Source organism: Melanotaenia boesemani, chromosome 23 (genome assembly GCF_017639745.1).
Source record: "Melanotaenia boesemani isolate fMelBoe1 chromosome 23, fMelBoe1.pri, whole genome shotgun sequence".
NCBI classification, from domain to species: domain Eukaryota; kingdom Metazoa; phylum Chordata; class Actinopteri; order Atheriniformes; family Melanotaeniidae; genus Melanotaenia; species Melanotaenia boesemani.
This window is the reverse complement of record NC_055704.1, coordinates 14,139,489-14,163,542: the sequence shown is the minus strand read 5'-3', so window position 1 is coordinate 14,163,542 and position 24,054 is coordinate 14,139,489. Positions and strand designations below refer to the sequence as shown.

The 24,054-nt window shown below is 39.0% G+C and overlaps 2 protein-coding genes across 2 annotated transcripts in view; both read right to left on the bottom strand.

The window, feature by feature from the left end:
• Positions 1–24,054, bottom strand: part of LOC121634519 (plexin-C1-like) — a 61,294-nt gene that overhangs the window by 4,607 nt on the left and 32,633 nt on the right. The window lies entirely within an intron of this gene.
• Positions 1–24,054, bottom strand: part of LOC121635110 (plexin-C1-like) — a 29,196-nt gene that overhangs the window by 3,381 nt on the left and 1,761 nt on the right. Inside the window, exons 3-16 of the mRNA XM_041978173.1 lie at positions 22,129–22,979; positions 20,893–21,021; positions 19,280–19,414; positions 19,090–19,190; positions 18,910–19,015; positions 18,666–18,828; positions 17,984–18,086; positions 17,722–17,797; positions 17,411–17,452; positions 17,159–17,292; positions 4,833–5,012; positions 3,997–4,105; positions 1,943–2,113; positions 1,696–1,854 (exon numbers count right to left, since the gene is read on the bottom strand). Coding sequence (XP_041834107.1) covers positions 1,696–1,854; positions 1,943–2,113; positions 3,997–4,105; positions 4,833–5,012; positions 17,159–17,292; positions 17,411–17,452; positions 17,722–17,797; positions 17,984–18,086; positions 18,666–18,828; positions 18,910–19,015; positions 19,090–19,190; positions 19,280–19,414; positions 20,893–21,021; positions 22,129–22,979 — 2,459 coding nt within the window. The remainder of the gene's footprint in view (positions 1–1,695; positions 1,855–1,942; positions 2,114–3,996; positions 4,106–4,832; positions 5,013–17,158; positions 17,293–17,410; positions 17,453–17,721; positions 17,798–17,983; positions 18,087–18,665; positions 18,829–18,909; positions 19,016–19,089; positions 19,191–19,279; positions 19,415–20,892; positions 21,022–22,128; positions 22,980–24,054) is intronic.

Here is a 24,054-nt window from a genome sequence, read left to right as displayed (position 1 = left end):
TTTATGCTTGAGTCTGAAAAAGCAAAAGGCAAGATTATAGACGAGATGAAAGGGCGTGATTGTACCACAACGAAACCAAACACTAATCTACTCATGCCTTCAATTTTTTCATGTCTTATCTTAGTGGAAAATGCTATAACGTGAGACTTGTGTAATTCTGAAGTTAACCTCCCTTTATAATGCCTTGTGATGTGTAAAAGAATTCAGTTTGTGTATCAAACTGGTGCACATTCTCCTTTGCAAAGTAAAATTGTACACATTAGATAACACTCTGTGGTTCTTTCGTGTGTCTGAAGGTTTAGCTTAGCGGTGCTTCGTGCTGGGAAAATTTTTCCTAACACTCATTCATCACACACATACACACACACACACGGATGGACGGACTGATGGTATAGAATCATTAATGATACAGTCATTTCTCATTAGTCAATCATTAAAAAGTTATTGTGTACAATGGGACAGGAGTGCCCTCCTAGACCTTTGTTCCTTTGTTGTAGCAAAGCTGAAGAAGCCTCTGACTGAATACACATAATTGCTTTATCACTATGTTATGCAGCAGGTGTGAATCATTAATGGATTAGATTTCTATAGCACTTTTCAAGGCACCAGAAGTGCCTTAGAGTGAATTATTCATTCATTCCACATGCACACCTGGTGATGATAAGCTACATGTGTAGCAACAGCTGCCCTGAGGCAGACTGACAGAAACGAGGCAGCCAGTCCACAACACTGGCCTCTTCAACCTTCACCCAACAGGCATAAGCATTCATTTACCAACAATGCTACTATGGAATCAAGTGTCTTGCCCAAAGACACAACGACGGGTTAACTGGGATGGAAAGCTTTTACATTGACTGGAATAGTTCTGAAATATCGGTTGTTTACGATTTTCCAGGAGTGAACTGTAGGCTTCAGTAGCTGTTAGAAGAGTCCAAAAGATTTAGATACATTTTAGGTTTTAATGACTTTTCCTCTCCATTAAATTACTAATTATAATACAACTGAACTAAAGACTGAAGTGTTAAGACACTCAAGAAAAATAGGGGTTATTTCTTAATGTAGATCCAAATGTGAAACCTAACTTTCAAAACTAGACACTCCTATAAGTGTCTGGTTTAGTCAGTCAGACCCTTAAAGAGAAAATGGTTCTAAAGTTTGGTCAAACTGAACCTGTATGTGCTTTTAAAGCTATGAAGCAAAATAAAATATGCACTTACCAATAAGGATGACAGGTATCGCCAATAACCTAAGCAAAAGTAACAGCAGTGAAGAGCTCTTGAGTGTTATGGTCTCATCTCCAAATTTTATCTGAAATAAATATAATCACACTGTATTTGAAATGTACAGTATACAGTATACTGTCAAATGCAACAATGTTAAACATTTATAAGTTATGAACATAAAGCCTGCAGTTTAAATATTTATTACATGTGAGGCCTACATTCAGTTACAAAAAGTCTGCAGAAATACCCACGGAGGAATTTCACTTTATTTGATTTTTTTCTGTTTAGTCCATATTGTACTGTATTATAGAGAGCATCCTCATCATCTATTTTATTATCCACTTGTGAGGAATCTGAACTTATCTGGTACTACATTGTAAAGGTAAACCAATTACTACAGTGGAAACATCAAATTTAATCATGACAGCTCAAAAAACAGCAAAGCTTAATGAAATATGATTTAAAAACTTACCTGCAGCTGCTGAAACGTGGTGTTGCCTCCCTGTTTGATATCGCAAGTGAAAATGTTGTTATTGGCTTTGACTATGCCGACACAGGGATGGTGTGTTTCTTCATGAACACCCCAAACTGAGAGCTCTGCTGCTGTTATCTCCAGATTATCTGGCTCTTTCTGTTAAAACAATACAAATAAATTATTATCTTTAACACGATTTATAAAAGGATGCCACTTGTGCATGTGGTATAAAAAATAAAATCACCTGTATAATGACACGGACTTCATCCCCTATGCTCACGGATGTGAAGTTGGTAAACACTGGGTCTGGATAGTAAGTAATACTAGAGCAGGCCAGTGTTTGATTGGCTACTTTCACAGACAAAGTACTGTGGGAAACAGTGCTTACAGCTGCAGGTGTTTCATAGATGAGATACTGCAGAGAAATGAAACACCAGCTTTATTATATATCAGAATAAAATATGGCTATCATAACAAGGTGATCTAGGTCAGTGGTTCCCAACCTGGGGTTCCTGACCCTTCAAGGGGGTCCCCACAGAACACAGGGGGTCCAGAAGATTTGACTGTTCAGAGCCAGTGTGATTAAAATAAAGGCCACGTCCACACAGAGAGGAAATGATGTGCATCAGCTTAAGATTTTTTTTTTATTAATTTGGTTCGTTACATTATTCTTTTAGACAAGGACAGGAAAGGACTGAGCCAGAACGCATCATTTATGGCAAGGAGCTAGCTAAAGAAAGCAAAAAACCAAGCATGGTTTCTGCACAGGGTGGGGAAGGGGATCCATGGCTTTTTGGTAGTTGCTTAAAGGGGGTCTTTAAGGAAAATAGGTTCGAAACCAGTGATCTAAGTAATACAAAATACTAGAAATAACAGTACAGACCTCCAAAATATAGTAGAATGTGAATGTGGTGATATAAGATGTAATGTGACAAAACAAAACCAGACATACAAAGAGTAGAGATGCTGTGCAAGATGTAAATAAACAGAATATAATGATTTGCAAATCTAGTAAATGAATATTTTATTCACAACAGAAAATTGAACACATTAAACTGAAACTGAGACATTTTAGTATTTCATGAAAAACTGCTTCCTCTTGAATTTGATGGCAGCAACGAATCTAAAAAACGCTGAGAAAGACGACCCACCTGTTTACTGTTTAACATTTTCTTTGTTGTAAATTCGGTTACATGATGCACCAAACGTTTCCGGCTGGTGAAGGTCTGAGCTGTTGGTAAGCCAGTCCAGCACCCAGACTCTTCTAATATGAAGCCATGTTGTTGTAAAAGATACAGTCTCCTTGTCTTGGTGCCATATAAAAGTCTTTGCCTGAAAGATGTAGTCTGGGTGGGAGCATATGCTGCTCTACAAATTTTATATACCATTCAACAGTGAAGGAGTCTTTCTAGATGAGGAGTTGCCAGTTTCTATCAGCTTTAATGTGTTCTGATACTGATCGTCAGCCGTGTCCCCTTTGCACAGAGATGTCTCCGTAATCTCAGAATCTTTTATAGTATTATGTACTGAAGATCATGGAAATTTAGTATTTACAATTCGTTGAAGAAAATTCTTCTAAAATTTAATTTGTATTTGTTTTTTGTTTTTTTGTTTTGTTTTTTTTTTTTTGTTGTTTCAGATTGACAATCGTCTTCTTTTTATTTTATCAGAGACTCTGCCTCTCATACGTATCTCTGCAGGTTTGGCACTGACATATAAAGACTAAAGAAAATAGGATTACAATAAAAATAATAAAAATATCAAGGGCAGCCATGTATAAACACGTCTCCCTTGATAGAGCAAATCTGTAAAGCAAAATATGGCACACAGACCACTGTTCTGTATGTTAGGATGTTGGACAGGAGAGGGTTAAAAAAAAAAAAGAAAAAAAGAGACTCTGCCTCTCTTAGGTGCTCTTTTTATGTCCAAATATGTTGCTGATCTGCTAACAATTAAGTCACATTTTCCTTCAGCTGTTTCCTTTTAGACTTTTTCCATCATTTCATCATTCGTCCCAACATCTTTAGGACTTGATGCTGCTGAAGATGAGGAAATATTTTTTATGAATTAGTAAATTGTCTCACTTTTATCATTTCATGTTTTTATGTTCTTTTGTAATAAAGACTTTGGTTGAAACAACCCATACTTTTACATACGTAACATAGTTAAATTATTCATAAAAGTTTTAATTTAGTGGAGTGTTGTGAGACTACAGCAATGTAGTAAAATACAGTTTAATGTAAGGGGATAATAAATCTTGGATAAAAATCAGATGGGATGTTGTGTCTGCAGAACCACCTGATAGCTGCTGTTTCTGGGAATAACAACTTTCTGAGGGTTGTGGCTGTGTATGACCCCCTCCACAAACTCCAGGTGGGCCCCACTGAGTGTCATCTTCCTCTTCCCACTGCAGGACACGGAGCAGCAGCCAATCACAGGAGATGAAATTAAAACACAAAGAAAGGCTTTTCTGTACCTGATATCTAAATATATCATTACTTTCACTTGTAGATTTGAATCTTTACCTACATACCTAAATCATGTTCAGAGGATCACAAGATGCTCCGCTCTGCACCAAAGTGTTTGATGAACCCAACAAACACAACCATGCAACAAGCAGTGCAAAAAAGCTAAATAGACTCTAAGTAGACGTCCTAGTTCCCTCATGTACTAGCATAATAATTCTCATGAGTCATCCCAGATCTCAGCAGGAAGAAGTTGCTAACTTTATAGTTTCTTGATGACCATAGAAGAACATTGAACTTAATGTGTTTTAATACTAAAACTGCATAGAAAAGCTCTGCTTCTTAGATTTAACTGTGCCTCTGTTTACACATGGTGCTAACATCCATTCTGGATGACCTGAACTTAAGTGTGACCCAAAAATATCTTTCTTTATTTTATCCCATTTCGTTTCATCTATGTGGCACTGTAAGTACTGCCAAAATCAGGTAAAAATACAAGTTATATATAACTATGTATAAATGTCAATAAATAATGTAATAGTGTTGACATTTTCTACTAAATTTAACACATGAATTGGGGCTACATTCATTAAATGCATTCTTTAATGTATTATTTCTGGACATGTTTTACCTAAATGAGTTATTTTGGTAAACATGTTAAGCAAATACCTCCTCCATGAGCTGCTTGGTGTAACGCTGGTGCAGACTGGTGAAGACTTGTAGGTGATCATAGCATTACTGTGGCAGCTACCATCTGGGAGAAGAAGACACACTTTGACCAAGCCTTTAGTATCTGTACTGGGAATGTGGAACGTCAGAGTCACACCAGTGTTGCTCCAAACAGGAGATCTAACCAGAAAACACAAGATGACGCAAACAGAGAAACAGTCAAACTGAGGAAGATTCACCAACATCATTCTATAGGAAACAAGGGGAAGCTGTAGCTGGGTTTGTATGGGATGAGAACACTGCCATAATCTGAAACTGAAAGAAAACGTTTTGAAACCTTGAAAGTCAGTGTTTGAAAATTTAAAACCTGAAATAAAGTTTTCCAAGTCTGAAAATAAGTTTTGAATCTCTGCAAGCATAATTTTTTATTTGAATTTTTATTTTTCATAAGTGCAACATGCATATTATATCCGCTTTTCGAAGTTTCGTCTGCACCGCTGTGAGTTGCGATGGGGGGATTTTTGGCTCCAAGGGAGGGACACTCACCTCTTCTAACTAATCGTTTCCCTTGTGAAGTATTAGTCCAATCACATGTAAGAATGCACAGTTCTTGTCACCGTTGCCGGGCGCTGAGACAAAGCTCAAATCGTGGTAGGGGCAACTACCGGTTGTGGCCGCGACTTGTCACGGACTGCCAGAGCCTGCTGAAGCGGATGGCCCGACTCTCCACAGCCTAACGTTTATAACCGTAAACAAATGTCTTTAGGCACAGAAATGTTGGTGGATGTAAGCTGCTTCAACCGTGCTGCGGCAGCTCTTTGGAGGACCAGGGAACGGGGGAAGTGCCTGCAACCTGCACCAGGCATGAACCAGATGGTAAGTATAATGAGAGGATTAATGTGATTTTATGTACAGCCTCGACTTGTATTTGGATTATTAATGTATATAGTCCTTGTTGCATAAAAGTTATTAATACCCTACTGTTAGACCATGCAGTATGTCAGTGGTTGAACGACGCTAACGAAAACTAAACAAAAATATTTTCGTCAACTCACATTTTTCATCGGATGAAAACTAGACTAGACTTGTATAAAACACCCATTAATGAACAATAACTGGGACTAAATCAGAATGCATTTTCGTGAACTAATAAAAACGAGACAAAATGTAGTTCCCTAATAAAAACTGGAATAAAATGTATGGAAATTTTAGTTAACGAACAAAGACGAGACGAAAATTATATTATTATATCATATGACTTTGTCAAATCCTGTCTCCTCCGCCTCCTCCTCGGTTCTTTGGCCACTCACACACGCCTCTCTTCAAACATGCAGCAGGCACGTTTACACACATGGGCCAGTCAGGAGGTGAAGTCACGATGAAAAGTTAAAAATAAAACATTGATGGCCATGCTTTGCACGGAGCTACAGAGAAAGAGAAGACGTGATATATGGACCAATTCTCGTTAGATTGAAGGAAAAAAGGGAAAAAAAGAAGAAGGAAAAAAAAACACTTATGCTTGATCGGAGGAAGGGAAGGAATGTGGGCACAAGGTAGCAGGAAAAACACAAACATGAAGCGACACATCGCAGTTCACCACAAAGACATCGTGGTAAGTTATCAAAACGTTTGGTGGTGGTTGCTTAATGTAACATTAAACCAACGGCTGTCATTTTCCAACAAGAACATTAAACCGACCACAAACCGCTGGCTAACTTACTAGCTGCGTAGCTTGTAGTGATAGTAGCCTCTTCTTGATAGAATTATGTGTGAAGTTGAATTTTTGCTAACTTAGACAAGTTATACTGGTCTGGTAACTATGTTTTCAGTTGGATTGCAAGTTTAATTAAAGCAGACTAGATTAGAAGTATGAGCTAATCTAGGAGCTGCAAGCGAACTATAGTGAACACAAAATACTTCAGCAGCTACACATGGATGCAAACTAAAACGTACTAAAACAAATCTAGATAAAATAATTTGCCACACTTAATTCAAAACAACTTTAACCTGCAATTTTATACATGAAATTGTCTAAATGTGGTATAAAAAAAAGTTAAGTTGTGTTTTGAATGTCTGGGGTCGCTTGAGTTTTCTGATATCAAAATGGGGTTCCAAGCTAAAAAGACTAAATGCTGTTCTGTTTGTCTTCAGGTTACCATCACAAGGACATTGATTTGAATTGGCATTAATATTAATATAAATAAATGCATGTAAACATAAAAATGCCTGTAATTATTTCTGCACAAAATAGGATTGTTATATTTTAAGTATGAGTTTTAAATGGATTGTTAAATGTAGTTTAACAATATTAAACTTTATTTAACAATGTTCTACTAACTACTAACAATGTTCAGTATTATCTGCTGACAAAATTAAAAGGGTAAAATGTTTGTCCTGACGAACTAGACTAAAATTGACAGTTTTTGTTGACTAAGACTAGACAAATAAAATGATGTTTTCTTGGACTAAAAGACTAAAATGCTCAACTTATAGCCGACTAAAACTTGTCTAAATAAAAATGAGATGAGGTTGAATAAATGTGATAAAAACTAATAAGCGCGATTGAAACTGGACTAAAACTGAGACTAAATTTTAAAATGGCTGATAAAATTAACACTAGCCACAACGGTGCTTACAGTTGTTCAGACAATATAAAACTGTATACACAACTAAACATTAGTCAAATACAGGATTTGCAAAGAAATCTGGAGAAAGGCAGCGTTCTTTCCAACAGACTTTATCTGTGGAAACATGCAGGATTGGATCAGACCCTTCGGAAACATTACAGAGAAAATTATATATATATTTTTTTCTTATTTTTGCATTATTTAGTGATGTATGTAGTATGCTTTGTTGTTTTGGGCAGAAAGAAGTGAAATAATGACATACCCTATTGACATATTACAAATATATAGAGGACTAAGAGGGGAAAAAAAAGGTAGATGGAAAAACATGCTCTTTCAGGTGCATATATGCCAGTGAGATTGCTGTTATATTATCAATCTCCTCTATCAACATATACTGATTTTATTTGTTTTTGCTTGACTTAGCAGCATCCAGCGACTGGACAAAACGCTGTCATCGCCTGCTTCTGTTGCTGAGAAGCAGCAATTCATCACAGAGGTCATTCTGCCTTAGGTGAGCCCCTGAATATATGCACCAAAATTAATATATAGAATCCAACTGACTGTAAATATGAGCATTTTAAAATATTAACACTGTTGTTTTATTATAGCTATTGTTCTTTATGTTTTTTTAGGTTATGATTCTGTGGTTGAAAAAAAGGCCACATTTCAGGTATGAAGCAGAATGTGTGCTCCTGAAAAGTGCATCCAAGGACAGTGAAAGGTACAGGACAGTGATTTTGCATTAGCTATGGTCTCCTTCACACCCATATGTTGCTCAGTGTGAGTATTAATCTTTTTATTCATTAATTTTTTGCAGCCCTGCAGATAAGACTCCAGTTGAAGACACAGAAACTGAACAGGTGAGACAATTTTAACCTCCATACCTTGACAGATGCTGCTCAATAAATATTTTAACTGATGCCCAAATTCAATTTTATAGGTAAACTACTTTCAGGTGTTTTATATAGAAAAAAAAACACAAGATATGTAGGAATGTCATTTAGGTCACCTGGTTGAGCAGCTGCACCTTATAAAGGTGCTAATGTGGCCAAGGTTCAAACCCCATTCTAGGACACCTTGTTGTACGTCACCCTCTCACACTGACCAACTTTCCTCTCTACCTACCTACCTACCTACCTACTGTATATTAAAGGCCACAAAGATATTAAATATGAAATGTTGAAAAATCCATCTTTATCCATCTTAATTAATATGAAAACTAATTTAAAAATGATTTGTGCCCTTTCGCTGGAAAGGATTTTACTACGTGACATCATGGCTGCAGCTGATTGGTGCCGAACTATAACCTTCAGTGGAAGTTGTATTTCCAGCTGTCTTAATGAGCAAAGATGAACAAAATGAGACAAGGAAGGCTTTGCAAAGTTGGGATGAGGAACTTGATGAGAGTTCTCCAGCAGATCTCTGAACTTTTATTTTTGAAACAAAGCAGGACGATGAGATGTTCTGCGTTGAACTCATCTAAAAAAAATACAAAGTTTTGCCAGATTTGAAGATGATTAAGATTGTTCAATGACCATAATAAAACACAGCATCTGGCAAACTGGCCAACTCCAGTGGAGATTATCTACAGACTCTGTCCTTTTTCTTTATAAAAATGTTATTAAAGACCACTCTTGCTAAATGCTGTATCATCTTTCATTTGTCCAGAATTACCATAAAGGAGGCCACAGTCAACAAATCAACTTTTAGTTAAACAGCAACACCTACAAAGACACACACAAAACATTAAACATTTTAGTTTGTAAAGCACAAGTGTTGAAATAAAAACTAATAAAAAAACTAACAGGTTAAGTGTTTTCTTTAAATAAAATGTTTGTTATGAATTCACTACAGGTTACATTTTTTAACTTTAGCTGGGACAATTACAACCACATAGAACAAACTATCAGAAAGGGTTTGGACACCCCAAAACAATGTATTATGACTTCAACTGTACCAATACAAGGGCATGCTTGTAGGTGCAGTATCTGTTGCAGCAGCTGTAAACAAAGGCAGACCTAGTGGCAGGCAGCCTGGTTGGCAAACTGTGATGGGCTGTGGGAATAAAATGTTTATTTTATTGAGTGTAGTACAGAAGAGATTTGAGTTACTAAAACTACAGCATAGTTTATATGATGATGAAGAAATGAGAGGACTAATTAAAGGTTAAGTGATTAATTATTACACTAGCAATAATTGGATGATAAAAGTATTCTTTATTTAATCTTATCAACACCAGCTTCCACTAACAAAATCAGCTGTACGCTGGCTGTGCCAGCTCATGGCAACAATGGCAGCTGCTCTGGAAAGTTGAGGCAGTTTCAGATTATATTTTATATTATTTTCCATGAAGTTTCCGATTCTTCTTAGATTAAAAGAATGCAATTAATTTGTTAACATTGCGTGTTTATTAACTCACTTTGTCAAATTCTCCAAATACTGTACTTGATCCACTCCGTTTCTTTCAGTAATAACCGTACTCCGAATATGATATTATATTGGCAAGTTTGATGTTCGTGAGGTGCGCGTACGCGTGACTTGGAAGTCATGGTGCTCGCACGAAAATAAGGCTCCTCAAACTGTTTGTAAGTGACCACTGACATACAGCATGGTGTCTTTGTTTGTGCGGTTTTATTCTCGTTTAGTCTAGTTTTCGTCCGGTGAAAAAGTGCAAAAATATTTTCGTTTAGGTTTCGTTAATGAAATGAGCCTGTGGCAGGCAGTGGCAACTGGTTGGCAAACTGTGATGAGCTGTGGGGAAAAAAATATTTTTTTGAGTGTAAACATTTTACACTCAATAAACACAACCACTGACATACTGCATGGTCTAACAGTAGGGTATTAATAACTTTTATTTAACAAGTACTATATACGTTTATAATCCAAATACAAGTCGAGGCTGTACATAAAATCACATTAATCCTCTCATTATACTTACCATCTGGTTCATGCCTGGTGCAGGTTGCAGGCACGTCCCCCGTTCCCTGGTGCTCCAAAGAGCTGCCGCAACACGGTTGAAGCAGCTTAAATCCACCAACATTTCTGTGCCTAAAGACATTTGTTTACGGTTATAAACGTTAGGCTGTGGAGAGTCGGGCAATCCGCTTCGGCAGGCTCTGGCAGTCCGTGACAAGTCGCGGCCACAACCGGTAGTTGCCCCTACCACAATTTGAGCTTTGTCTCAGCGCCCGGCAACGTTGACAAGAACTGTGCATTCTTACATGTGACTGGACTAATACTTCACAAGGGAAAAGATTATTTAGAAGAGGCGAGTGTCCCTCCCCCGGCGCCGTTTTTTTTTTTTTTTTTTTTTTTTTCTAGTTTTTCAGAGTGTGTGGGTTTCAGAGTTTCAAATCAAAGCAGCTAGAGAACACTGCCAAAAATCCCCCCATCGCAACTCGCAGCGGTGCAGACGAAACTCCGAAAAGTGGATGTTGCAAAGTTACGAGCGCAAAATTCATCCGCCCAGATTTCAAAGTAAAATTTAATCCTTACAAAATGATGTTTGGAGAAGATTTTAACATTTCAAAACTCAGGTTTCAAGGTTTCAAAACTTTTTTGCGAAGATGCACACAGCAGTTTTCAGATCTCAGATTACAAGGTTTCAAAAGTTTTTTGCAAACTAATGTGGTGGGAAAACAATGCCATATTTGAAACTCTGAAAATGTAGACTTGAAAACAGCAAGGTTGCAACAAGAGGTTTGTGTAATGTTCTGAGGTACATTTCTCGCATTGCACCTGAACGCAGCCTAAGTAAGTACTGTGTTGTGATTGGTAATTGATATCCCGTACTCGGAGAATGTATCACTAGAGTTGTATTGAAGCTAAGGTCTTCTGTACTGGTACATGACTGCCTACGTTCTACATAAAAGTTATATCAAACGTAGCACGTCCTGATCAGTTATTCCTGCACGTCTGCAAAACAAACAACACGACATGGTGTCAGAGTGAAGAACGACTTCTGAGCGAGGACTGCAGAATGGACTTCGGAGTTCCACCGCCGCAAATGTGCTGGGATGCTAGCAACCTTCCCGAAGTGTGGCGCAAATTCAAGCTACACGTGGACTTAATGTTCTCAGGTCCGCTGAAGAAAAAGAGCGAGGACGAAAAGTGTAGTTACCTTCTCCTTTGGGTCGGAGAAAAAGGTAGAGACATTTATAATACATGGTCACTTACCGAAGACGAAGCCAAGCTACTGAAAACGTATTATGACAAGTATGAGGCCTACGTCATGCCGAAAACTAACATAATCTTTGCTCGCTACAAGTTTCATGAAAAAGTTCAAGCAGCGAACGAACCATTCGAACAGTTCGTAACAGATTTAAGACTCCTTGTAAGAGACTGTGCTTATGCAAACAGTGACGAGATGATCCGTGACCGCATTGTTTTCGGGATTCACTCGCCTTGCGTGAGAGAAAAGCCACTTAGTGTAGGATCCGAGCTAACACTGGACAAAGCTATGGATATTGCCAGATCAAATGAAAACAATATCAAGCAGGGTTAATAGCCACCGCGAGGAAACCGTACATGCAGTGGGACGACACGCATCAAAGAACTATCTACGGAAGAACACGCAGTTCAAAACTAGAAACTACAACACAGAGAAGCCGCGTGAAACAAACGAACAGCCAAGAGGATGTGGCTATTCTGGAAACAAAGCACACCATTATGGGGAAAAATGCCCAGCTAAGGGTAAACAGTGCAAGACATGTGGAAAATGGAATCACTTCTCAAAGGTATGTCACTCTAAGCAAAGGAAAAGTGTGCATACACTGAGTGAAGAGAAAACAGACAGCAACACTGAAAGTAGCGATGTTATTAATCGCACTAAACTAAATGACGCCAATACACAAGCTTTTGCAAACCTGAAGGTTGGCCCCAACCATAAAACAGTCAGCTTTAAGTTGGACACAGACTCATCTGCTAATGTGATCCCGACACATATGTTTAACACCATCGGAAGATCACAGCCATTGAAACTGGTCACACACCCACTCTATGGATATGGAGGAGAGCGTTTGACTGTAAGAGGCAAGTGCACCCTGAGTTGCAAATACAAAGACAAAGCTAAAGCTAAAGCTTAAAGTGTATGTTGTGGACACAAGAGCAGGTTTAAAAGCCTGTCTGGACTTTGGCCTAATCCAGCTTGTCATGTCCGTGTCCCAAGCACCAGAGACAAACATTATGGACAAGTTTGCGGATGTCTTCACAGGAATAGGACTATTTCCTGGTGAGTGTATAATCCATCTTGATCCAAAAGCCACCCCTGTTGTACACCCCCCAAGACGAGTTCCACATGCGCTTCGTAGTTGCCTGAAAGAAGAACTACAGAATATGGAGAAGCAGCATATTATTGCTAAAGTAACTGAACCTACAGAATGGGTTAATTCTATGGTTGCAGCTGAAAAACCTCGAACCGGTAAACTCAGAGTCTGTCTGGACCCCAGAGACCTGAATAAGGCAATAAAACGTCCACATCATCCTCTACCAACCCTCGATGACATAACAGCCAAGCTGGCAGGAGCAAAATATTTTTCTGTCATGGATGCCAGATCTGGCTATTGGGCAATCCAGTTGACTGAAGACTCATCCAAACTTACAACCTTCAACACCATCTTCGGACGCTACAGGTTACTAAGACTTCCCTCCGGGCTAGTCTCGGCACAGGATGAATTCCAATGAAAAATCGACGAGACCTATGAAGGACTTGAAGGTTTCACAGCAATCGTTGATGACATTCTGATATATGGCAGAACAAAAGCCGAACACGACGCAAACCTACATGCCATGCTGCAACGCTCCAGAGAGAGAGGTGTCAAACTGAACCCAGAAAAAAGCATCATCTGTGCTACTGAAGTTAGCTACTTCGGACACCTTTTAACGGCTGATGGCATCAAACCAGATCCAAACAAGATCAGAGCAATCAAGGAGATGGAAGCTCCTAAAGACAAAGGTGAGCTCGAGACCATTTTGGGAATGGTAAACTACTTATCCAAGTTCGCGCCCTGTCTTTCAGACATAAATGCTCCTCTCCGACAGCTCCTGAAAGAGTCAAGTGAGTTTGTATGGGATGCGCAGCAGGAACAGGCTTTCCAGAAAATGAAAGATCTGATCACACTGGAAACAGAACCTGTTCTGACGTACTTCGATCCCGCCAAACAGCTGAAACTCCAAGTGGATGCATCGAAATATGGGTTAGGTGCAGTTTTACTGCAGGATGGAAAGCCCATAAGCTATGCCTCAAAATCACTAACTGACAGCGAAGTTAACTATGCCCAGATCGAGAAAGAAGTCTATGCAATCCTGTTTGGGATCAAGCGTTTTCACCATTATGTATACGGACAACACGTGGTTGTGGAAAGTGATCACAAGCCACTTGAGTCCATCATGCAAAAACCACTCTCAGCAGCGCCTCCTAGGCTTCAAAGTTTGATACTCCAGCTCCAAAGATACAGTTTCACCATCATACACAAACCTGGAAAGGAAATACCAGTTGCAGATACGTTGTCAAGGAAATCATTATCTAATCAGGATGACAGCCTCGGTGAAGGAATGGACATCCAAGTTCACATGGTTTACAGCAACCTACCAGTCAGTGATGTCAGGCTTGTGGAGATCCAGGAGGTAACTGGCAAAGATACTCAACTGACAACACTAAAAAACGTCATGCAAGACGGATGGCCTGCGGAAAGAAGAAAATGCCCTTAAAATGCAGCAGAGTTCTGGAACCACAGAGATGAACTATCTGTGATTAATGACAATGTCTTCAAAGGTGAAAAAATCATCATCCCTACCTCTCTGCGACCAGACATGTTATCACGCATCCATGCAGGACACATGGGTATGGAAAAATGTAAACAAAGAGCATGTGACATACTATTCTGGCCCGGGATGAACAAAGAAATAGAAGACATGGTGAGAAAATGCACAACATGCCTTGAACATCGACCTGCAAACACGAAAGAGCCAATGATCTGCCACAAAATTCCAGAAAGACCGTGGCAAGTTGTCGCGTCAGACTTATTCACCTGGAACAACGACAGCTACATGGTCACTGTGGATTATTACAGCAGATATTTTGAACTAGACAAACTGAAGAGCACAACATCTAATGCCGTCATCCAGAAACTGAAGACAGCTTTCGCCAGACACGGTATCCCAGAAACTCTCATATCTGATAACGGTCCGCAATACGCATCCGGAGAGTTTGCAGCATTTGCAGCTGCATGGGGATTCAAAAGCATTACCACGAGTCCACATTATCCACAAAGTAATGGGCTTGCTGAGAGGTATGTCCAGTTAGCTAAAGGACTCCTTAACAAAAGCAAGGATGACAGCAAGGACCTCTACCTGGGTATTCTAGAGTACAGAAACACACCTGTTGACAACTACAGATCTCCAGCGCAACTTCTCATGAGCCGCAGACTGAGATCTACTGTTCCAAGTACAAACCAGCAGTTACAACCCAAAACTGAGGACCCTCACAAGATACATCAAAACAAGCTTCGACAACAGCAGCAGCAGAAGTATTACTACGACAGATCCACCAAGCCACTCACCTAACTACATGACGGGCAAAGCATAAGACTCCAAGAACTTGGCCGATGGAAACCTGCTGTCGTCGTGAGACCTGCTGACACTGAAAGGTCTTACCACGTCCGTACTGCAGAAGGACAGGAATATCGATGCAACAGAAAGCACCTGCTCGATTCAGCAGAAACCCATGACACACCCAAGGACACAAAAACACCAACGTATGTGCACGACACTCTGCCTGAAGAAACATCTTCAACACATGTGTACAAAACCCGCTCTGGACGTGAAGTTAAACCTAGGACTGTATTAGACTTATAAGGTTAAGTAAATGATTTGGTTATATTTACATCCAATGCACTTAGCCAGTAGCATGAAACGTTACTGCGTATGTTGTGATGATTTAGCCACAAGGATGTTAAGAGACTTCATGTTATTGTGTTCATATTACTGAGAAGTTACTCATTTGTCTGACAACACAACAGCTCATTTCTAGATTGTTAGAGAGTTTATTCAAGTCATTACGTATTACCATTAAGTGATGTTTATTTAGGCAACTATCCAACCACCACAAGTTTTTCTTTTTTTTTAAAAGAAAGGGGATGTAATGTTCTGAGGTACATTTATCGCATTGCACCTGAACGCAGCCTAAGTAAGTACTGTGTTGTGATTGGTAGTTGATATCCCGTACTCGTAGAATGTATCACTAGGGTTGTACTGAAGCTAAGGCCTTTTGTACTGTAACATGACTGCCTACGTTCTACATAAAAGTTATATCAAACGTAGCACATCCTGATCAGTTATTCCTGCACGTCTGCAAAACAAACAACACGACAGTTTGAATCTCTGAAACCGTGAGTCTGAAACTCTGTAATATGCATGTTGCACTTATGAAAAATAAAAATTCAAATACAAAATTATGCTTGCAGAGATTGAAACTTTTTTTTCAGACTTTCAAAATACTTTTCAAGGCTTCAAAACTTATTTTCAGACGTGCAAAACTTTATTTCAGGTTTTAAATTTTCAAACACTGACTTTCAAGGTTTCAAAACGTTTTCTTTCAGTTTCAGATTATGGCAGTGTTCTCATTCCATATGTTCTGCTGATCAAATGTATTTGATTATATGATTATCAGTAAGTGTGAACACTTCTATAAAAGAAGATGTTTTAGCAGCTTGCTTGTCTGGAGCAGGTGTGTTAACACAATGTTAAGAAGGAAAGGCATCAGCAAAGAGAGAGAAGCAATTTTGAAAAAGGTTATAAAGGTTTAAAAACAATGTGGATTTCCTCAAACAGCGAGGAAAATTATTTGTATGTGGATTGCATCAAAATCACCCAAAAATCGGTCTGTGCAATGCAAAGAAATACAAGAAACCCAAGAGCAGCATATCAGACTCAACAGATTCAATTAAACTTAATCGTTAATGATAAGAATAAGAAAAAGATTTAACAAAAAATGGCTTGTTTTTCAGGAGATAGCCTCTTCTTTCCAGATGTCAAGTAAGGGCTTATTTTGCAGCCACAGGAACGTGACATCTTGCAGACATTTATTTAACCCTGAACTCCTCTAAATACTGAAGCATTCCAGCATTAAACATGAAACCATCTGTGTGGCAGCTAAAGTCGTGTGACAATCATACAACAGGATGCTATGGTGTAACCTTAAGACATCTCAGATCTCAATACGCTGAAGCCACATAGTAAAGAAGAAATCCTTCTATAATGATGTGAGAGATTGATAATCGTACATGGACAATGATTACTTAAAGTATTGCCACTAAAACTGGCTCTAGTGGTTATGTAATAATTCACTTAATTTATCGTCACTACTTCTGCATTTTGGTTTAGATTTAGTCAAATAAATGATGGTAAAGTAGAAAAAAAGGGATAAAAATCTGACAGTTCAGCTGCTGTTTCCCAGAAACAGATGCTTTTAGAAAATAACATCAACATTTACAGACTAGATTCCTCAGAAACAGAAAAAGTGTGTAAACACAATTAATGTGAAAATACTTTTAAGTGTTGCTCAACATTTTTTTCATTATCAGTACAAACTAAATCTAAAGTGTGGGTCTGCAGCGAACCTGCAGAAAATAATGTAATTTTTATGATTCAGTTTGTTATTTATAGTCTAAGAATGGTTGCAGTTTTCTGTAAATGACTCACTCCCGTGGAGAGCAGTCCATGTCCGCCTGGATCCTCACTCCAGTCACACTACGGAGGTTACGACCTGACAGCAAAGCATGGTTTCTGCCGTAGAAAGACACAGCACTGGGTTCGATGGAGGAGATTTCTGGCCTCTGACACACACACAGACACACACACACACAAACAATTAACTTTCCTTGAATACAATCTGCTCTCCTGAGGTTTTACTGACTGTGAATAAGATGAGTGAGAAATGAGGTTCAGACTTACAGAAAAGTTCATCCCAGCCTCCATCTTTTGGCAAAAACTGTCCTGCAAGAGGACAAAAAGAAGAATAAAGCAAAATGTGCTCAGTAACTCAGATTGCAGCGAGCAATTTATTTATTTGTTAATTGTTTGTATTTTTGTCTTCGCATGTAATAAATACTTGAACTTCAGAGAATCTTCAGCCATTTTTTCATAAATTACAATTAATGTGATGATTGGATGATAAAAGCATTTGGTATGGCAATATAAAGAATATAAAAATGACATTTATGGTTTTAAAGCTTATTTAAATCCAATTTTAAAATCTTTATTACATTCTGCACGCCTTGGTTGGCCCAGGAGCAGGCATTGTTGCTCCATCCACATCCAGCCTTGATACACTTCTGACACCTGAGGAGAAAATGAGATGGGTACATTAATATGTGTAACACCACCAGTATGGATCATATAAAATGCAACATGTGTGTGTGTTGCTGTTTAAGCAGCACAGTGTCAGATGTTGATCATTTTGCAGCTTTTACATGTGGCAGGTGAATATCTTGATTCATGGTCTGTTGAACATCTGATCACACTTACATAACAGGACTCTGTGGTCCACGAATATCAGAGCAGTTGATTACATTCAGTTTTTCTGTCAGTGTCGTCGTTCCAAGTCTTATCTTTACTGTGACAGCCAGACCTGGGAATTAAAAATAAGCTCCATCATTTAGTCAAATTACTTCATGGCTAGAAGAGAGAAAAAATAAAAGTTTTGTGGTCTTTGTAATTTTTAATTTAAAACTCTGAGAACGAGGTCTGATCTTTACATGAGTCACAATTACAGTATATTTAAAATCAGACTAAGATGACACACTATGTTTTGTTTACTTGTCTGTACTGGACACACTAGATATCCATTCACAATTAAGATTTAAAACATGTGAATTTCTGTCTTATGTTTAAACTTCTCTAAAAACAAACATGGAGTTAGGTGATCTGCTTAAAGAGATTAAGTTTGGTAGAGATGGTAAATTAAAGTGTTATTTACCATTTCATTACAGCAACTTTCACAGGACCTGAGATGAATTTATCTTAGATTAGATGACATCTTAACTACACTGCTTCCAGTCCAGCAGTTTTTAGTTCCATCAGTTTCCTATACCTATCATGGGGGGCTGGAGCCTATCCCAGCAGTTACTAGGTAAGAGGCTGGTTACACTCTGGTTAAATGACAATTCCTTAAATTTAAATTCTTAGATCATTTATTAAAGTTACTGACCGTCTGCAGGAAGAGGCTCATTAGGAAAAATGTTTGTGCATTGTGGGAACTTTGGAGGAGAGGATATCTGGTCTAGAGTCCTGGAGGGTGAAGAGAACTGACAGACAAAGATTGACAGTACATCTGGGCTCCCAGCCAGGTGTGTCTGGACGACAAGTTTGATCTGTAAGAGGAATAAATGTGAGAGACAAATAACTGATGGTAGTTACTAATGAATTAAGTATTAAGTGTGTTTGTAATCTACCTGTCCAGTGGGGTCCATTTCAACTTTGTGGGAAACAATTTTCTGGTGTAATTCATCAGGGATGGATAACCAGTCTGAATCTTTGCAGTCACTTTGAAACGTGCAGCTGGAGAAAGAGAAAAACGTCATCCTCATGTTTAAATATCTACAATTGTGAGCTGCAGATGATGTTTCCCTGACCTTTTCTTAGAGCCACACCAGACACAGTATGGATCCTGTGCAGACCAACATTCCTGCACGTCTCTGTATGAGCCACAGTTTGCCACAGGTTCACGCCTGATCTGGAGCAAAAAAACAACATTTAGAAACACATTACAACAAAACACACATCTATGAATACTAACATAATATAATTAAGTAATTTAGGTACCTGGTTTCTAAATGGCACATACACATATTTATAATCCACTGGGTCCAGAAGGATGTTGGGAAACACTTGGCGATCATTGTTGGCTCTGTAGAGCAACCTGGGACAGGCAGGGTGATAGTTTCTGTCCACAACAAGCTGACAAGAGAACAAATTGTTATGCTTCTGAGACACTTTGCTGCCATGTTGGTACATTTGGTTGAAATGTTTAAATCAAACCAGAAAGGAAAACACACATAGTTCATTGGCTTTTAACTCAGCCTGAGATGCTGGCTTTTATGCTGGCTCTCTTAATGTTTTTATTATGGAGTTATCATAGTTATATGGTTTAGCTTTTCGAGTTGTTTTGTGCTCTAAAATGTAAATAGTGTCTCTTATCCTTGTCATATACTGTAGATGGACCAGAGACTTCACCTGAGCAAACATGTCCCCTGCCCTTTTCCAATGGCCGTTTTGGTTGCCTGCACCTTTTACTGTCCAAAAACAATGTTTCATTATTGTAAACGGAGAAAGGTCAAGCACTAGGACCAAGCGGAAAACGGTCGCTCAAGCTAAAGCCTGTTTCCTTTCGTTTAGACCGCCCACAAGCTCTCCCATTGGCTCTGCTACTTCTTGTATGATTGGCTGTCCCCGCTGTCACTCCACTTTGCACAACGGTAAGTCTGCGGCATGGTCTGCGGTCAGGAGTTGCTGCGCATTGAGGAGTTTAGAGACCTGGCTTCGCAACTGCATGAGCCAGAAACGCATTAATATTATGGCATTTTGTCTCATACATCAAGAAGAGTTGATGCTTTGGACAGGAAGAAACTCTGCCAGGAATTTATCTCTGCCAAATGATCGCAGACAACATGTGTTTACAAAAAAATATCAATGGTTCTGTGTTACACTTATTTAAAATAAAATTTAATACTTGAATACTTACACTGAATAATGGACATTTTATTCTGTTTCTTCCTACCTGTGATGCCAGTTTGTCCACCATTGGGTGGTGCTATGTAAATATAAAAATCAATAAATAACTGTAAAATTGGTGGTACTGAGTTGGTTTGAAGTTGATTAACAAGGTGAAACAAAATTGGGTGATAACGTTTTGCTACATGCTTTACAACTAGTCAAACCAAAAAAGGGAACATTAAGGTTAAAAGTAGCAATAGAAAACTAGAAGAACTACTAGAAAACACCGTGAGCTGAAAGATTAGTTTTATAAAGAAAGATACTTCTGCCTCCACCTCTGAAATCAAAATTCCATCCATGTCCACTTTGTTGCCAGACTTAGTCAGGACATACAAAACAGGATGTGATGCAACTATGAAAAGTGTCTTAATCTTAAACCTGTTGATGACTTTGTTGTCTTCATTGGTCTTTTTACGATTATACTCAACATTATATAGCATAATGGGAGCTTCATTTTGTGCGTATTTCACTGTTTTAAAAGAGCTTACATGTCCATAGTACATAGCAAACGGAGCAAATGGAACAGTACTACTGGAAATCATGGTGGTAGTGTTGAACAGAATAAAGATGAAAGGATAATGGAAGTATTTACAGAACCTCTGTTAAGCAAACAATCATATTGCTATCAGAAATGGTGGATGCACGTTATTTCATCTACTCACCTTGATGAGCTGCCCATCTCCTGTTCCAATGAAGAAGACCATCCAGCTCCTCTGTCTCACTGCCAGCACAGATGTCATGTGGTTCTGCTGGAAGAGCACCGCATTTGGTTTCAGGATCTTTGGTTCTGACTGAGAAACAAGTATAATGATCAGATCTGATATTTATGGACAGTTGGAGATGTGTATGTATTAAAGGCTTCAATAGAGTAACAGCCCGTTATTAAACAATTACCAATTGTAAAGGTCCCCAGCATGGACATTGTTTAGCTCTTACATTGGTTTATGGTTGTGTCAAGGAAGTTTGGATGATTTTAAATTATTTCATCTATCAATCTATTTATCTGGAGAAAGAGAGAGAGAGAAACTTTTTTTTTTTAAAAAAAACAGCCTTTTTGGAGGCAAAATGTATGCAAATCAACCTTAGATCAGGAATGTAAAACTCCAGTCTTTGAGGAGTAAAAAACAGTGAAAATAAAGAAAAACCTCTGCGTAAATTGATGTGTCCTAAATTTCTACCTCACTTTTGGTGTTTTCACACAAATTGTTTTGGCTACTCTCTGGTCTTGAGTCTCAGAACCTTTACACTTTCTGGCAAACTGGTCTGTGTGCACACCAGTTTAACCAGAACCAAAGTGGGTGGACTTTGCTACAAGGAAGTATAAACATAAACGTAACCATCATTTTATAGCAGTGTTTTGCTTTATGGCATCACCCAAATGGATATCAACACGCCAGCTGTTTTAAAAGGACATTATGGCTGAATCAGCAAAGGAACCCAAGACGGCATTTCCAGAGGATGCCAAAAAACAAAAGAGAGTAAAGGACAGAGCAAGAGATAAGACAAGAGTCAACATTTGTCCTTTACTGGCTGGCAAGAACTTAGAGAAGGAACAGGATGCAAGACTAATATTGAATTAGCCATCCTTAGGGGGCACCTCAGGGAGAAAATTAGCCAAAGTTGAGTAGTGATGCTCCAAGAATATTTTTCTAACCCACAGCTACTTTAACAGTTCTATGTCTTCCTGTCTGTCTTCAAATAGTGAACCAAACCATGACACAAAGAACTTGTTTGGTTCAATGAGATGTTATATTATGAGCCACAATTTTGCTCTGTTCTTGTCCTGTGGAAAAATATATGAGTAAACTTTCCCGGTGGAAAGTTTACTCATTTTATTTCTAGAATTTTAAACTTTGAAAAAAAAAAAAAAAAAAAAGAGAGACTGTTGTGCAACCTACCGGGGTTCCAGGTTTGTTTATGTAGAAGTTTGGATCTATATAAGACGCACCGCCCTGCTGCGCACTGCTGCGATCAGGGCTGATGTCAAACACCACCAGCTCTGTGTTGCTTTCTTCTCCGTCCACACTGAACACGCCGCTCCAAAGCACCTGCTGTCCACCCGGGATGATGGAGGAGGCCATGAGTCTGCAGCTTCCACCTCCTTCAGAGATACTGAGGGTCGCGCCTTGCAGAGATTTGAGAGTCTGCGTTTTACTTTTTTCACTCTCAAGCCAAATAAGACGGACTTTGGTTTGAGACCCGATCTTTTCATCGCTTGGACGCACGTTGGAGAGCAGATACACCGTTGAATTGATCTGAAATCCGTCCACAAATTCCACATCACCTTCACTTCTGATTACAGCTGTGCTGCGGTCATCGGTTACAGAAAATAAGCCTCCACTCTGTGTGTTATCGACAGAGTGAAGGTTGACTGTCTTTGAATCTGAGCTGCACTGGCTACTTGATTCTTCTCTGTGTTGTTGTATCGCTGTCAGAATATAAGTGTCTGTCTGAGTTGAATCTTTCTTCACATCCACCAGAAAACCGACAGAAGCGTTGCTGCGCCTCTTTGGTCCCACCAGGATGTTTTCACTGTGCAGAAGGTTAGAGATGTTCTTCAGGTCCAGAACTTCACAGTAACCACACTCCTTGTCAGTCACTCCGCAGCTGACCAGAGTCTTATTCTCAACAAATGGTAACAACAAGGTAACTCTGAGAGTTCTGGTCCACGGAGCCGATTCAGAGACCCGGTGAAACTTCTTCTCATCTGATGGGTCAGCGTCCTTCAAGACCCCCCTTTGGTTCAAACCAGGGCCGGTTCTAGGAATGCATACATGAGGGGGCAGGCATAAATTTGAAGGGGGCATTATGAGTACATACTTCAGCATTTTCTTGTTGTTGTTTTTTAAGTGTTTCTTTAACGGAACTGTGCTGTTAGTGGAGTCCAACTTCAAAGAAATGGATTGCACTTTGTCAGGCCTCTACTCTAAGACCTGTCCAGCTTGGGTGTCCCACCTGAAACCAAAGCTCCTGCTGGTATAGCTCTTAGAGTCACTGAGGCACGCAAACCCCCTGACCACAATAAGGTGGCAATCCCTCAGGGGGGGAACAGAAAATATCAATAACAAAATGAAGTAAGAAAAAAGAAAAGAATGATCCATTATCAAAGCTTTAACAACCAACAAAATAACAATTGCCCTATTGGACAGCCATTAGATGTCTAAGCATTTTGAATAAATTTGAAACTAATAACAATAAACTCAACTATCTGTGTGTTTGTTTCTGTCTGTATATAGACCATAATGATTAAAGAATCATAACTATCAAGCACAACAATAACAGAGCAAAAAATTAAACCCCCTACCAAAATAAGGCAGTGAATCTTCAGGGGGAAATAATGATAATAATAAATGAAAATGAGTAAAAACTAAATGATCCTTCATCAAAATTTTAAGAACCAACAAGGCATACATGAAGCTCTGAGCTGAACTGCTGAAAGCAGCGGGAATGTAGAGTGAAACTTTCTGTTATTTTTTTCTTCAAACTAGCATGCTGAACTAAAGGCTGGGCGGAGCTTGAGGGGTCTCATATGCGCAGCTCGTTTTCCCTCAGTCTAGTACCGAGGAGGCAGTCACATCTATGGCCCGTGCGTGATTGATCACTGCTCCTACTAACAGGCGTAGACACGTTTAAATAGAACAGAAACAAACCCCAGTTGACAGAATAGATGCAATAAATACGCCTGTTATTATAAGTATTTATTCAGTATCGCTACAACACATTTAACAGAGCTTTACTCTATAAGTTTTACCGCTGGAGCTCAGCAGCCGCTCTCTCTACGAGGGGGAGAAATATGACACCGCAAGATCAGGCTGTATGTCAAC